At 39.6% G+C, this 16,779-nt stretch overlaps 1 protein-coding gene across 5 annotated transcripts in view; it reads left to right on the top strand.

Moving 5' to 3' along the window:
- Positions 1 to 16,779, top strand: part of LOC107838985 (serine/threonine-protein kinase 38) — an 82,005-nt gene that overhangs the window by 17,282 nt on the left and 47,944 nt on the right. For all 5 annotated transcript variants that reach the window (XM_016682301.2, XM_047395336.1, XM_047395335.1 and 2 more), the window contains exons 3-5: positions 914 to 997; positions 5,337 to 5,578; positions 5,752 to 5,995. In XM_016682301.2, coding sequence (XP_016537787.1) covers positions 914 to 997; positions 5,337 to 5,578; positions 5,752 to 5,995 — 570 coding nt within the window. The remainder of the gene's footprint in view (positions 1 to 913; positions 998 to 5,336; positions 5,579 to 5,751; positions 5,996 to 16,779) is intronic.

The following is a 16,779-nucleotide window of genomic DNA, read 5'->3' as shown; positions in this document are numbered from 1 at the left end:
TATCATCACAATTAACATAACACAAAAGTCAATAATTATTTAAAATTCCGTATACTGTCAAATCTCAACCAATAAAATTTATGGGGCAAGTAGAAAGTACATGCCATTTTGAGTTCTCACTTTAAACTATTCTCCTGGTATGCAATAGTTGAAATGACACAAATCTTGAGGATTAGTACAAGGCTATCTGAACATTTTCTCTTTTTTCAATCCCTCCAACCAAATGACCCCAAAGGGTATGTGTTGTTTTCTCCTTCTATTGTATTGGAGTACCCTCATCTCATGAGTTAAGTTTTGGGACTTAGGCCCAAGGTTCATTTTATGGACGCCTACAATGTTCGACGTCAAATAACAACATACAGACACAATTAGTCTAAAGTCTAACCTGAGCAATGATTGCAGGAATTTCCCAAAATCAGTTATCTTTTTTAAAAGATAAGTTGTTCTACCAAAACAGACAACACAAGAATGAAGCTTTCAATGAAAAGTTGTAGTTCCTGTCCCAAAGAAAACCTATCTATTCTATTTTAGGGAAGAGTGGGACAATAATGGCTAGCACCGCCTCGGGCCATGACTACACAAGAACAAGCTTTCAATCAATGAAGTTTCACCTCATGTCCATAAAGAACTATCTATTCTATTTTAGGGACGAGTGGAGACTATAATGGCTTTGCACCTCCTGGGACCATGATTATCTTCTCCATCTGATCTGATATCTATGTTATCATTAGTGCTCATTGTTGGCTTCCATGGTTGAAGTTTGAGTCAGTATTCAATTATCCTTGTGGAGAAATTGAAATGACTATCTTCACTAATATCTTCCTCTTCGGTGTACATGGATTGTGCTGCTATTGAACTTATCTTTTTACAGAACCATTCCTGATTCTAATACGTGGATACATGTGCTTTGCAGGTAAGATTATGCAGGGAGAAGAAATCTGGCAACATTTATGCCATGAAGAAATTAAAGAAATCTGAAATGCTCATCAGAGGACAGGTGAGAAATGTTGCCTCCATTATTTCTGTGCTTTTTTATCATTATGTGCCTAGTTTTAGCAATTCTGCTGATATTCTCTGGAGGTTCGTCAGATTATGGCTGTTGCTTTGATTGCCAATGAATGTGTGGATACCGGAATTGAAGGACAAGTGCCTGAGTTTTTCGGTAAACTTGATATTGGAAAGGCATATGACCATATGGGACTTTCTTATTAAGATTCTTAAGGAATATAGACTTGGGGAGAAAGTTGACAATTGGATATACTTTTGTATCTGTTAGATTTTTTCATGCTTGTTAATAGCTCCTTAGAAGGTTTTTTCTCTTCTGAAATAAGTTTAAGAGAAGGTGATCAACTATCACCTTTCTTGTTCATTATCTCTATAAAAGGGCTAAATATCATGTTGAAGGGGGCAAGGTGGAATGGTTGGATAGAAGGGTTTAAAAGTGGTAAACATAGACGGCTGTCTCATTTCCTCTCTGCAGATGACTCTTTTGTATTCTATAAAACTAGTGTTGATCAACTAAGGCACATGAGGCTGATTTTGATCATTTCTAAAGCTGTTTCAGGACTTACATGTAAATTGGATGATACGAGATCTACTACGAAACACAAAAACCAGCTAGAACAGCAAGCCTAAAAACTGAGAACAAGATGATAACTAGCTATGGCAGCAACACAAAATCGAGAACAACTAGAGATAACAAGAAACAAACACAACAAATGCAATAAAGTAAAGATAGATAGCTTGACATACGAGATTACAAGAAATAGGAACCAAACCGTGTATCAAACGATAAGACCCCTAAGACCCGTAATAACAACACCAAGCTCTTATGGTGACCGCTAAGGGAATCAACTCCGTCTTACAACCACCGTTTCTAAGCAAAGATCAATATTGGCTTTTCCAAGTCCTACACTAAAAGTTCCCCCAATGGAGTTCAAGAATGTTTCTTTCAAAATATAATCATCAAAAACTAAGGAGCAAATGACCTAACAAGGGACTATTTATAGTCTATTACAAATGAAAGATAAAATGACCAAAGCACCCTTAACGAGAGGAGCAGCCATGGTGTGTTTGGAGTGTTAAGACTCTCCTTCACACTTCAGCATGTGCAATCCCCAAAATACCCTTAATGAAGGGCGGCCATGGAGCGTTTGGACTTCAATGAAGGGGCGGCCTTGTAGTGTTGAGACTCCACTTTACGCTTCAACATGTGCAATCCTTTGGAGCTCTCGGGTAGTCATCAAGGTAAGCCTCCAAGCAACCTTCCACACACAGAATTGCTCTTTTGAGTGTCCAAAATGGTTTCCCCTTGCATATTCTCATGCCTTCAATGTGACCAAAGCCTGATTCCTCGTGTGTTGGCCTCGAATGATGGCATCAAATGCTATGTTGGCTCATGTTTTCCCATTAATGAAGTTGCTAATATCCGGATCTTAGCAGCTAGTTTAGCTTGTGAGGTGGATTCTTGCCCACCACTTACGTAGGACTATCTCTTGGCTCAAGAAAAACAAATCTCAGGAAATTGGGAAGAGGTGTTAGAAAGGTATCAATGTGTTGTAGATGATACAAAGGCCTTACTTGACATGTTAGACTCTTTGTAAGATAGTACAGGATACTATTGTGGCTTTTTCAATTGGTAAATATGGCTCCAGCACTGACTTTGTGCTGATTTTAATATATTGTTACCATGCTCAAAAAGTTTCCATAGGTGGAGAATTTGATATCCAAGATCAGCCCAAGAATTCCACAGTTCAACCTTTGTATCTGAATCTTACTATTCACTTTTGAGACAGATTAAGAACTTTTATCTCTGGGGATATCCTGCAGAAACCTTCTAATTCATTTACTGTCCCGTTTCATCTTTAAAAATATTATACTCACTAGCACCACTAGTATTTTCTATGAAAGGGGTTTTATGTTATGCAAAGAGCATGTGCAAAGACGACCAAATTTATGAGCTGACTTTAGTGCTGATACATTTTCTTTGGACAAACTCCCGTCCAACCTACAATCTCTAGGAATTAATGTGGATTTAACTAAGAATAGATAAAAATGGCACGGATCAATGTCGGTAATTCCATCTAGTTGAGATTAAGGCTTAGTTATTGTTGTTACACTTACATTAGGTTTTGAAAGGGATATGTATCTGATTCAGAACTTCTGGTTTTAGGAAAATCTGTTTTGACTTAACCGACAAATTGTTTACTACTGTTGGAGTTATATGAATGGGAACAGAGCAGGTCATATAACAGATTATGGCCGTCCTCCACTAGTTTGGATGATACATGGTTATTGAAACTCCCATTCAGCTTCTCTTGAATGCTTTTAACATCCAAAACTCGTAAAAGCAAGTAAAGAAGAATTCTTAATACATCCTGGAGTGTCAGAGTTTAGTACTCTTGTCTGATTCAAGTTTCATCTCCGGAATGCAAATGGACTAGTTTGAGAATCATCCAAAAGGCATGTGCTAACTAGTTTTCTATCCTGCATCGTGTGTGATCTCTTGGGCTCTTGTGTAACTGTACTTTCAGGTATTTCTGCACTGGTCTTTTGCCAGGTAGAAATGGCTGCCATTATACAGTAGTCAGTACATTTCATAGTTACATCATCCCATCAACTTTGACCAAGATTTTGAATTTAGGTAGGAAGTTAGGATTACTTCAAAATTAGAATTTCTTCATTGGGTTCTTTGTAATTTAAAGCTAAAAGATTTTCATTCATAATTGTTTCATAATTCTCTCTTCTTTATAAGAGAAACCATATTTGTCTATTTAGCTGATATCATTTATCACCACAGGTTATATGATGTTGTTTTTTCGTTATATAACATATGATGCTAGATGATTCACCCCATTTCCTCCAATTTGGTGGTTTGGATTACTTTGGCAACCTGTGGTTTTGGGCTGGACGTGTTGTTGCATTAATTGAGGTGCTTGCTAGCTGGCCCGGATAACTGATATCAAAACAAATAAGTCTATCACTAGAATAGTTGCAGATCTCTTTGTTCAATATTCTTTCCTTTTAAATCTCAATGTATTTCAGGATCCTTCAGAGAATTTCATGACATGCTTTCTTGGTCTATATTTTATTTTTAAGTTTAAAGGGGTCACTGTGGTCCTCCTCGTTTTACTGGATAACTTATCTTTTAAAACTTAATAGTGTTAAACTTTCTTCTGGAGCCCCAGCAGAAGACAGTGAGATACATGGTCTCCTCAAGGTTGGGATATCACTTTCAGAAGAAATGCTTAAGCCTTAATAATTGGGAAATATCCAGGGTGAATGGATTCTTCAAACATTTGGAACTGTTCAGTGGAACAGTTGGGCTGATAGACTGTGGTGGCAAGGATATAGCAGTGGCACTTAAGGTGAATATAGTCAAATCTACAGATTGACAACTGGCCATGGAAACAAATATGGAAAAACAAAATTCCATACAAAGTAGCTTGGTTTGGCTAGCTTTTGGCTGAGGGGCCTGTTCTCACTCAGGAAAAAATGAGGAGAGGGTTACCACTTTGTTCCAGGTGTTTCTTATGTGGAGAAAAAGAAGATTCAATTAACCATCTCTTTTTACATTGTAAGACAGCTTTGGAGAATTTTCATTTATCTTAAGAGGCATAACTTGGATAATTCCTGGCAAGATGTCAGAAGTTCTTTTTAGTTGGGGTGAAGCAGGAGGTCAGGCTAAAGACAAAAGTAGATGGAGAATTGTCCATGTATGTATTTGGTGGTCTATCTGGAAATAGAGGAACTCCAGATGTTTTGAGAACAAGGAGAACTCAGAACAGGAGATGAAGTTGAATTCGTATGTTTTTTTGTTTTTGGTGTATCAAAATTCAGATATGATACTATCTCTTGGTTGATATTTTAGATTCTGTATAGGGCTGCAGTCTAGTTTTTCGTTTTCAGCCTACACTTGTAAATATGGTTTCGCTAAACCCATGTACAGTTTTGGTTCCTAATATATACATACATGTTACCTGTTAAAAAAAAAAAAGAACTTCTTCTCGAGCCCTTTCTCATGTAGGTTCGGCATTGATTCCTTAAATGAAGAACCTTATTGCCTTCGAGAAACAGAAATGATCCAACCAAGGTCGATTATTCCCTTCATGAAATGAAATGATTGGTCATATTAACGTTTTTTTCCACTGTACACTGTATGAAGATTGAGACTCGTGGTTGGTGTACTGGAGAGCTACTCATGCATCCTCTATTTAGTAGAAAGTTAGAGGGGTGGGGTCTGTATCCTGTTTGCATGTGACATCTGCTTCTACATAATGTATTCTAATGTAATATATCCCCAACATGATTCCTTATTGAAAAATTGATTTTGGCAGGTGGAGCATGTGAGAGCTGAAAGAAATTTACTGGCTGAAGTGGCCAGCCATTGCATTGTAAAATTATACTACTCATTCCAAGATGCTGAATATCTTTACCTTGTCATGGAGTATCTTCCTGGCGGTGACATGATGACTCTGCTGATGAGAGAAGACACATTGTCTGAAAGTGTAGCTAAGTTTTATATTGCTCAGAGTGTCCTAGCTATAGAGTCCATTCACAAGCATAATTACATTCACAGGTATGTTTGCATCAACTTCCGATTTGTGAAAGTTATTGTTATGAGATGATTAAGACTTACAATAATTTATGTGCATAATATTGAATGCAAGTATGTAATAGCTTTCTTGAGGCATGGTTCTTTCAACGTTGCGACTGTTTTGGTGCTCATGTTTTTGATTTTTTTTTTTTCAGAGATATCAAACCTGACAACCTTCTTTTGGACAAAAATGGTCACACGAAGCTCTCTGATTTTGGTCTCTGTAAGCCTCTTGATTGTAGAACATTATCTACCTTAAAAGAAAATGAAGCTATGTATGATGAGAATATAAAGGATCCTATGGACATAGATAGCAACTTCCCGGATACCAATGATGGAAATAAGTGGAAAAGCCCCCGTGAAAAACTTCATCATTGGCAGATAAACAGGAGGAAATTGGTATGTTATATTACTGATATATGTGTTTTCTTCTTTGTGTTGTGTGAAGATTTTCACGGAAACAAGATTCAGGCTTTGCAACATGGCACCCAACAAACACTAACCTAGGTGAACCAATAATACAACCCAAAGCATAGTAAAAGAAACATCTTAGTAGGAATCCGTAACATAAATGAAAAGGATATCTCAAAACAGTGAGTCTAAACTAAGATACAATATCTGAAATGGTAGCCCAAATACAATCGTCAAGGAGCATCTAAGATAAACCTAGACATGTCTGGAGTACATAGTCTGAAAAGAGAAACTTCATAAGATGAATGTATCAGTTGCACTAGTAGACGGATCTGCAAAGAGCAGTGAGTGGATTAGGTGAGCCTAAGCCCAGTGAGACCATACACCCACTCCTCCGTACCCATCTGAGCAAGTCTTTCAAAATAATGTGTGAAAGCAACATGGGCTGTATAAGTTGAAGTTCTGGAAGTTTAAAGCCTTCCTAGTCATGGTAGTTCTGAATAACATTCCTTATGTCATGTTTCACCACTTCCCGGCATTTGATGAAGAAACTCATGGTGAAACCATCTGGGACCATGAGCTGAATCAGTTGCACACAGTTTCAAGCATTTCAATACTTATTGTTCGTCAAACCTGCCGTGTAGGAGCTCCGTGTCTTCCTCTGAAATGACTGGGCAACTCTCAAAATGACAGGAAGGCCTCCATTCTTCAGATTTTGTATATAGCTGCTGATAGAATCAATAATTTTCACCAATAATTCTGACTGAATCCTCAATTAATTCTCCTTGCACTAGCAATTGGTCGGTGTTGTTGAACCGCTTATGAGCATTAGCCATTTTATGGAAGAACTTTGTGTTCCTATCCCCTTCTTTTATCCATAGTCTTTGACTTTTGTCTGCATGAAATGCATGAAATTTCTTCATTCTCGACAAGTTCCTCATACGTCATATAAATTGGAGTCTCTTTAACTATTTCCTCCTCAGATAAAAGTGTTGGTGGAGATGCCCACATTAGGAGGTTGTGACAGTCTTATTTCCATTGACTTTTGAATGATGAGGGGACAAAGGTTTTCTGCTGGTGACTTACGAGGCGTATCAAGGTTGAGGAGATCAAGGGTGTAATTCGTAAGATGCGGAGGGGTCGGGCGACAGACAGATGAGATTCCGATGGATTTTTGGAAGAGTATTGGCGGGGCAGGTATGGGATGGCCGACAACTATGTTTAATGTCATTTTTAGGATGATGAAAATGTCCGAAGCTTGGAGATGGAGTACGATGATTCTATTATATAAGAACAAGGGGGATATTTAGAGTTGCAACAACTATAGGGGTATCAAGTTGTTGAGTCATACTATGAAGGTTTGGGAAAGGGTGGTAGAGTTGAGGCTGAGGAGGATCGTGACTATTTTCAAGAATCAGTTCAATTTCATGCAGGGCGCTCGACTACTAAGGCCATTCACCTCGTGAGGAGGTTAGTGAAACAGTTTAGGGAAAGGAGAATGACTTGCACGTGGTGTTCATCGATCTCGAGAAGGCATATGATAAAGTCCTTAGGGAGATTCAGTAGAGGTGTGTCCGTGGCATACACTAGGTCGATTCAGGACATATACGATAGAGTGAGGACTCGTGTGAGGACGGTAGGAGGAGATTCAGACCACTTTTCTTGTTTTGACAGGGTTGCATCAGGGATTGACTCTTAGCCTATTTTTTTCGCCTTAGTAAGGATGTTTTGACACAATGTATTCAAGGGGAGGTGCCGTGTATGTTATTTGCTGATGATGTTGTACTAATTGTCGAGACTTGGGGAGAAATGAATGATAAGTTGGAGGTTTGGAGACAGACCTTAGAATCTAAAGAGTTTAGGTTGAGCACGACCAAGACGGAGTACTTGAAACTTAAATTCAGTGATTTGACGCATGAGGTGGACATGGTAGTGGAGCTAGATTCTCAAGCCATTCGAAGAGGGATAGTTTCAAGTATTTTGGTCTATGATTCAGGGGAATAGAGAGATTGACGGGGATGTCACACACAATATTAGTGCGGGATGGTTAAAGTGGAGGTTCGTTTCGGGAGTCTTGTGTGATAAGAAGGGCCTCCTAAGTTTAAAGGTAAGTTCTACAGAGTGACATTCCAACCGACTATGTTGTATGGGGCGGAGTGTTGACTAGTTTTTTGAGAATGGTAACTTTTGTATTCACACAAAAACTCATCAGAGGACTGGTGAGGTGGAATTTACAAACCCCCAGGGGGTAACATCAAAAAACAACTTTCATTCTTTACAGTTGACGGATGAACTCTACTAAACTTGCCGGCTCCCCCACTATGTCTTGTTTACACCAAAAGTATAGAAGGCTAAGACATCTGCTCTTGATCTTTTGGATGTTGCTAGCATTTCCCTCAAAGCATCTCTCATTCCTTTCCCTCCATAGTGTCCACCAAATGCAAGCTGGAATGTATTTCCACCAATCTTCCTTGGACCCTCTCCTCCCTATCTCTTGCCAGTGAATCAGCACTTCAAAAGTTGTCCTAGGCATTGTCCAGTTTACCCCAAGTATACATAAGAACATGTTCCACAGATCTGTCTGTTTTGCAATGTAGAGACAGATGACCATTTGCCTCAGCCTCTTGTTCACACATAGAGCACCTTGAACAGATCTATATACCTCTTCTCCGTAACACTTCATGGGTCAAGCAAGATCTTCTAATCACCAACTATACAAAGCATGACACCTTCAATGGAATCTTGACCCTCCCAGATTAGTTTCCAGGGCCACACAGTAGTCAAAGAGTGGTTTTTGTTTCTATCCCAATAGCATGATTTTACTGTGAAGCATCCTTTGTTTTGAAGCTTCGAAACTAGTTTATCAAGCTCAGTGGAAATGCCTGGGAACTCATTCAGGGCCAGTAAAAGGCCTGCTACTTTGTCCACCTCCCAATCATTCAGAACCCTTCTGAAAATTAAGTCCCATCCTTGAGGGCTCCATACTTGAGCAACAGTGGCAGTTTGTTGTTGGCTAATGATGTTGAGTTCAGGGAACAAAACCTTTAGAGTCCCTTCCCCTATCCAAGGTTCATTCTAAAAGCTAATTTTTGCTTCATTTTCCACTTTATAGGCCACCCGACTATTGAAGTCAGGCCATATTCTCCTAATAGATTTCCATACAGAGCAGCCAAAAGTACAAGTGACCTCATCAGTTGTCCAATTATAGTGTAACCCATATTTTTGTGCAATGAACCTCCTCCAGAGTGTCATATCCTCACTACTTAATCTCCACAACCATTTCTGTAACAAACTAGTATTCATATCCTCACTACTAAATCTCCACAACCATTTTTGTAACAAACTAGTATTCTGAATGCTCGAGTTCTTTATGCCCAAACCACCTTGAACTTTACTCAGTCTCACCTCATCCCATTTGACCAGATTATACCCCTGTTTTTCCTTGTTACCCTGCCAGAGAAATGTTCTTCTCAACTTATTGAGTCTCTTCTCAATGCTTTTTGGTAGACGGAGTAAACTCATCATATAAGTTGGGGGTGCATCCATAACTGATTTTATAATATTAAGTCTACCGCCAAGAGATAGATATTGACTTTTCCACCTAGCCAACTTCCTTTCACTTTTCTCTGAAACTTCACACCAAATTTCTAGCTCTTTTATATTTTGCTCCCAAAGACGACATTCCCAAGTACTTTGTGGGTAGGGAAGCCACTTGACACCCCAAATTATCAGCAAGGCCTTGCATATTCTCTACTTGGTTGACTGGTAGAAACTACTTTTCTGCCAGTTAACATGAAGCCCCGAGATAGCCTCAAAGATAGTGAGGATTGCCCTTAAATGCCTAATTCGTGATACTTCCGCTCCACAGAATACCAAAGAATCATCTGCGTATGGTAAGTGAGTAACTTCTGTAGCATTTACCCTATTTGGATGTGCAGAGAAGCCTTTTAGCCAACCCAAACTATTAGCCTTCCTGATCATGTGATTAAGTCTCTCCATTGCTATAATGAACAAAAACGGAGACATAGGATCTCCCTATCTCAAACCTCTCTGTAACAGAAAGAAACCTTCTGGATTACCATTTATAATGATTGAAAACTTCACTGTTGACACACAAAATTTGATCCAGTTCCTCCATTTCATCCCAAAACCCATGTCACTCAGAACTTTGAGGAGAAAATTCCAATTGACACGGTCATAAGACTTTTCAATATCCAGCTTGCATAAGATATCAGGTACATTTTGCTTCACCATAGAGTCCACCAGTTCATTAGCCAGCATTGCAGCATCCATTATTTGTCTGTCCTTCAGGAAGGCCATTTGATGCTCTTTAATTAGTCTTCCGATTACTGTTTTCATTCTTTCTGTGATTAGCTTGGCTATGATTTTGTACATACCGCCAATCAGACTAATTGGCCTGAAATCCTTCAATTCCTCTGCTCCATATCTTTTAGGGATTAATGCCACAAAAGTAGCATTTAAAGACTTCTCAAACATCTCATTTTGATGGAAATTATGGATTGTTTGCATCACATCATCCTTTATAAGTTCCCAGCAGTCTTTGAAAAAGCACATAGTGAAGCTTTCTGGTCCCGGTGCTTTGTCTCCATCACAGTGTTTAAGGACATATGTCACTTCATCCTCTGAAAAGGGTCCTTGCATTCTTGGTTATTCTAGGGCAATCCACCATCTCAAATGGTGGTCTCCAGTTCTCTGATTTGGTGTACAACTTTTTATAAAAATCAGTTATGTGTTCCTTGATTTCTTCTGGTTCTTTAATCTCTTCTCCACCGATAACCAATCTATCAATGGTATTGAGCCTTCTATGAGTTGTTGCCATTCTTTGAAAGAACTTTGTGTTTTTATCCCCTTTCTTTAGCCAAAGGACTCTTGAATTCTGTTTCCAACAGGATTCCTCGTTTTTGGCTAGAGCTTCCAATTCTATCAGGATTGTTGCTCTTATCATTGTTTCCTCCTCAGCGAGCATCCTAGAATCTTGAATAAAGTCCATCTCTGCCAGCTCATTTAATAGACTATTTTTTTTGTTGGCGAGTTCTCCATAATTTATACTACTCTATTCTTTTAGTTTTTTCTTTAACATCCTTAACTTCATACTGAGTTTGTAGTCAGAACAACCTTTTACTATAAATCCACCCCACCAAACCTGAATTGGGTCTTTGAAACCATCAACACTGAGCCACCAATTCTCATATTTGAAATAGGATCTCCTTTGCTCTCAGTCACCACATTGGAGTAATATAGGGCTATGATCAGATAGGACTCTAGGCATGACTTGTTGTCTAATGTTTTTGAAGGACTCTTCCCACTCCATTGAGTAAAGAAACCTATCTAATCTAGCAGCACTGTGGTGACTACTCCCCTTGAACCAGGTGAAATTTCCACCATATAGATGGGAATCATGTAGTTCTATATCCTCAATCCACTTTGAGAAATCTGTCGTAACATTGGTTATTCGGTTGCATCCACTTCTTTCCGCCGTAGCTCTTATTGTGTTGAAGTCTCCACAAGTGACCCAAGGGCCTCCACACAGCCCAGACTGCTGCTATTTCCTCCCAACACTCCAGTTTCTCCCTTCTAGTGTGTGGGGCATACATGCTAGTGAGAAACCAGCAAAAAGATTCTTGAACAACTTCAAATTTATAGGTGATGGAGAAATTGCCCACCTCCACACAATTTCCCACCCAAAATCTGCAATCCCACCTGAGTAGAATTCCCCATTGCTTCTATCAGCTTCAACATACCCACACCTCATCCATCTACCAGCCCACAATTGTTTAGCAACCCCCATCACATTTTTGCTAACTTTTGTCTCTTGCAAACAGTAACCATCAGCTTTCCATTTCAACAGAGAGCTCTTAACCAGATTTCTACTGGAGATCTGATTAATCCCCCTAACGCTCCAAGAAAGAAATTTTACTTTCATTTAAAAGTTAAAGAAAGAACTCTCCCCCTGTTCCTTACGCCATCTACTTCCTCATTCAAGCTAGATTGCAAATTCTTCAATTCATTTTTTCCAATTCCTCTATTTCTGGGAGTGGCCACTATACTTTCTACCCCTTTTTTCTCCATCATAGCTTCTCTCATCAAGTCTCACCAATAAGCCATGAGTTTCTTTCCTGAAGCCTTCGAATGCAACCCCATAATTTTTGCTCAGTTCCGTGATGTGGGAATTTACCCAGTTGAATGCTTCGATTTCGCTGCTAGTTTGATTTTCGGGATTCTCCATGGCTATTGGTTGCACATCATGAATCTGTTGTATTTGCATGTCACATCATGAATCTGTTGTATTTGCATGTCTGTTTTTGGAGAGTTCTACCCCAATTTCCTTTGATTGGCCATTGCTCTGTTTTTCAATGGTAGTTTGCTCGAAATTCTCAGTTTGTTGGGTGTTTTGCCTTTAGGGGGAGTTTCTTCTTGGTCTCTCGTCTGTTTCAAGGACGACAATTCCCAATTGTGGTATTCTTGAAGGAATTTTGCTGCCATATCTCTAATTCCACTTAAACCATCCAAAATACCCTCTTGCACCTCACGTGACTTTTTAAGTTCCTCTGATGGGCTTTCAATTGCACATTTATCTTTTAGGTCCAATCCCAATTTTGGGCTTTGTTCACTAGTTCCAGCGGCCCGGTCCCCCTTATCAATTAAAGGCCCACTAACTTTTCCACGTGGCTCTGCTATAGCCCGTGTCTTGCCAACTACAGCCACCTTAATTTCTTTTGACCTAAAATCTTCTTCTTTACCCTGCGGTTCTCTATGTTGCAACTGTTGACTAAAGACCAGAAATTCAAATCACCACTGGCCGACATCCTTACCGGCGACTCTGCCCAAACTTGCATGGTATAGCAAATTCCATCCTCCTCGATGGTCACCTCTTTTGGTATATTTGTTCCATCCTTTTTGACTTTCACTCTTGCCCATTTCAGATGATTTCGTAATTGGGTCTCCTCCCCTGTCTCTACCCATCCCCCGTAAAAATCTCCAATAGCCTTGAAAACACTTTGGGCCCAAAATTGCAGTGGTAATCCAACAATTTTGATCCATGTTGTTTTAGATTTACCCCTTCCATTCGTTGTACCTATTGTCGGGTTCCACCATTGAAGGGTGACGGGAGAGTTCTTCCAAACCCAGTCCCCCTTAATCACCTGCTCTGCCGGTCCTAAAAGCAAACTCAAATAGGAATTGGCCATGACCCACTTCGTATACACTCAAGCCATGAGCCTGTTTCCACAGCTTGTTTGCCCAACCTCGGATTTCTGAGAGAGTTGGTGTTTCACCAGCTCTATTTTCAAAGAAACCCACTAGACTTCTCTTTAGCACTTTACTGCATTCTTTTGCTTTGTCATTAATGAATATTCTGTTCCCCTACTTAAGATTTGCTCTGTTTCCGGCTCCTTTCTTTCTTTATTACTCCATTTAATGCTCCTTAGCATTTCTGCATATGTGGTGTCATTGTCTACCAACCTATGTTCCCACGTTTATCACATTATTGTGTCTGTTGATGAATTTTCCCACCTTTTCCGCTATATTCATCCAGCTTGAGTTAAACGTCAACTCAGGGATAATGATAACCCCCCTCCTTCTACCTCTTACAATTATGAGACTGATATAACAACCATATTTGTCGTAGTTCCTAAAGCAAAAGACCTCTGTAAAGGCATCTTTTTTCTTCCACCTCGTCACCACTTTACCCTTCGTTTGTGATGCTTCTCGTAATACCTGTGTAATCCACTCCATTGTCTTAGCATTCGTTCTTGTGATAGAGTTCCTGTTCCTTTCTGTCCAATCATACCAGACCCCGCCGTTCCAGGTGTTCTGGTGACGTCATAGGCCTTGAAACCTACTACAAAGTAGATGTTGTCGTCCATCTGAGGCTATCCAAGAAAGAGAAAGAAGGAGTGAGAAAGAAAGGATGGAGAAAGAATGAGAGAATTCCGGTGGTCGGAAGGACCACCGGAAAGGAAGAGAGAGAGACTAGAGTGGTTAGGGTGTTTCCTCAAACATTGTGCCTGAGAGCTTTTTTAAGACTGACTTTCTTTTTGAATGTTGGTTAGTTAAGAACTCCGACATCCAAAAGTTGAAGGTGGCGCAGATGAGGATGTTGAGATGGATGTGTGGACTTACCAGGGGAGATAGGGTTAGAAATGAGGTTATTCGAGGAAAGGTGGGAGTGGCTTCGGTGGAAGACAAGATGCAGGAAGTGAGCTTTCAATGGTTCAGGCATATGATGATGAGGAGGTGCACGGACGCCCAAGTACGGAGATGTGAGAGGCTGGCTATGGATGGTTTTAGGAGGGGTAGAGATAGGCCGAAGGAATATTGGAGAGAGGTGATTAGGCCTGACATGGAGCAGTTACGGCTTACGGAGGACATGACCCTTGATAGGAAGGTGTGGAGGACACGAATTAGGGTAGAGGGTTAGTGGGTAGGAGTGTAGTTGTAATAGTAGGGAGAAGTGGTTTGTTTGTATCTATACCTGTAGTTTCTTGTCTGTAGTCTTTTGACGAAGTTTGTGATTTCGAATAAATAGTTTATAGTATTACTCTGTTGGTGTCTTGTTTCTTTTATTATCTGGTGGTGTTGTATCCCAATTTGTTGTTTATTTTTATATTTTTTGTTTGTTATACTCTTATCTGTCCCGAGTCAGGGGTATATCGGAAACAACCTCTGCACTTCATCTGAGGTAATGGTATGGACTTCATACACTTTACCCTCCCCAGACCTCACCTTGTGGGAATACATTGGGTATGTTGTAGTTAAAGCTCTCTCACCAAGTACCAAAGTGTATGTTGTTGTAATTAAAGCTCTCTCACCAAGTACCAAATCCAACTTTGCCATCTGACCACGCAGCTTCCTTCTTTGTGAACTCAAGTTTTCTTGCCCACTTTTGGCACATTCCTTTAACTTCGTTGTAAGAGCCTTCATTTTGCAGGCAAGAATGTAGTCTGGTCTCCAATAGGAGAAAATTGAAAGAGTTCCCGATCACTAACTCTATCAGTAAATCCTCCAGATCCTAGCCACCAGTTTTCAAACTTGGAATAATTCGTGTTCTTGACCCAAGAACTATATTGTAAGGCTATTTGGAAGTGGTCAGACAGTAATCTCTGGAAAAGGGATTGCTTGATATTGCTGAAGTTGTCATCCCATTCTTTAGAAATAAGAATCCTGTCAATTCTTGAAGTTGTCTCATGATTATCCCCTTTGAACCAAGTGAAATTTCATCCCTCAAGCTGGATATCAATTAGGTTCATATCTTCTATGAAATCGAAAAAATCCCACCATACTCTTGATCTTCTCTTGCACTTCCTCTTCTCGGAGCTAATTCTGGTGACATGAAAAAGTCACCATATACAGCCCATGGCCCTTCCATTAGTTCCCTTAAAGATCCAATCTCATCTAGCAGTGTCTTCCTTTCTTTGTAGCAGTTAGGTACATATACACCAGTCATATGACGAGAAGTGCCATGAGTCCTACATCGGAAAAAGGACGCGCAATTGGTCTCCTTATATGTACTTGGGCAATCCTCCCCTAATGAGCTAGCTTTTGAGGTTGAGTTAGACCCAGGTGCCATATCGTTTCATGGTATTAGAGCCAGACCCATCCCAATTAATGATCACCAATGTTGGGCCCCATATATATGCGTGGGAGCCTAAAGAGTCTCACATTGGAAACGTGATGAACAATTGTTCTCCTTATATGTACTTGGGCAATTCTCCCCTCATGATCTATCTTTTGGGGTTGAGTTAGGCTCAAGTGTCATATCTTTTCAAGAAGTTTTGCAATTGTGCCCCAAATTTTCAAGTCAAAGTATAAGCACCAATTCAAGTATTTTCCCCTTCCAAATCCTACTATCCCACACCATCATAATACCCTTTTTTGTGCCACTAGCTTTCGAACAAGCAAATCTAACCCATCTACCTCCCCATATCCACTTAACCACCTCTATGATATCCCCCCTCTAGTTTAGACTTTAAGTTTCCTAGAAACAAATATAAAAAGTTCAGCCCGGTGCACTAAAACTCTCGCTATGCGCAAGCCTGGGGAAAGGGTCAGACCACAAGGGTCTATTGTATGCAGCCTTAATACTAATGTTTTGACGATTGTTCTTTTATCCTTATTGTTCACTCCCCCAACATTCCATGACACTAATTTGAAATTTATTGATTAACAAATAAAACGCAAGGTGGTAACTAAGATGTTGTGGATAGTGTTGAATTGGTTGTGTACAATCGACAATATTGGGTATAGTGTTAGGATCTTTAGGGAAGGATCAAATCACGTGGCGATATATAAATTTAGCTTGTTAAAGTGAGGCTGAGACCTTAGAGTTCAATGCAAAAGAGAACTTCAATCTCTTGCTTTTTGCTGAAATACGATTTATTGATTTATTCTTCAAAACCCCTTTGAATAGGAGTCATAAGTCCAATCCTTAGGGTAGTAGGAAGCATAAAACCCTATTCTAGAAAGTCTAATCCTTATGAAAGTAGAAAACATAAAACCCTTTCTATACTAATAAAGATAGCTAAAGTAAATCCTATTCTAGAATAATAAATAAGACTGCTAGTAATATATAATTAATTTCTTAATTTAGTTATCTTCATGGATCCACAACATATAATGAAAGAAGTTCTACACGGCTTTGCCTTTGAAAGAAGGAAGAGAAGAAACAAAGCATAGGATGTTGTTACACTAGCTCTTATATGGGTTCCATGGAAAGATAGGAATAGAGAGCTTTGATCATGTAGAAAACAGTT

Source organism: Capsicum annuum, chromosome 8 (genome assembly GCF_002878395.1).
Source record: "Capsicum annuum cultivar UCD-10X-F1 chromosome 8, UCD10Xv1.1, whole genome shotgun sequence".
Classification (NCBI taxonomy): Eukaryota; Viridiplantae; Streptophyta; class Magnoliopsida; order Solanales; family Solanaceae; genus Capsicum; species Capsicum annuum.
The sequence above is the reverse complement of the archived record's forward strand: the minus strand, read 5'-3'. Positions and strand labels throughout refer to the sequence as shown.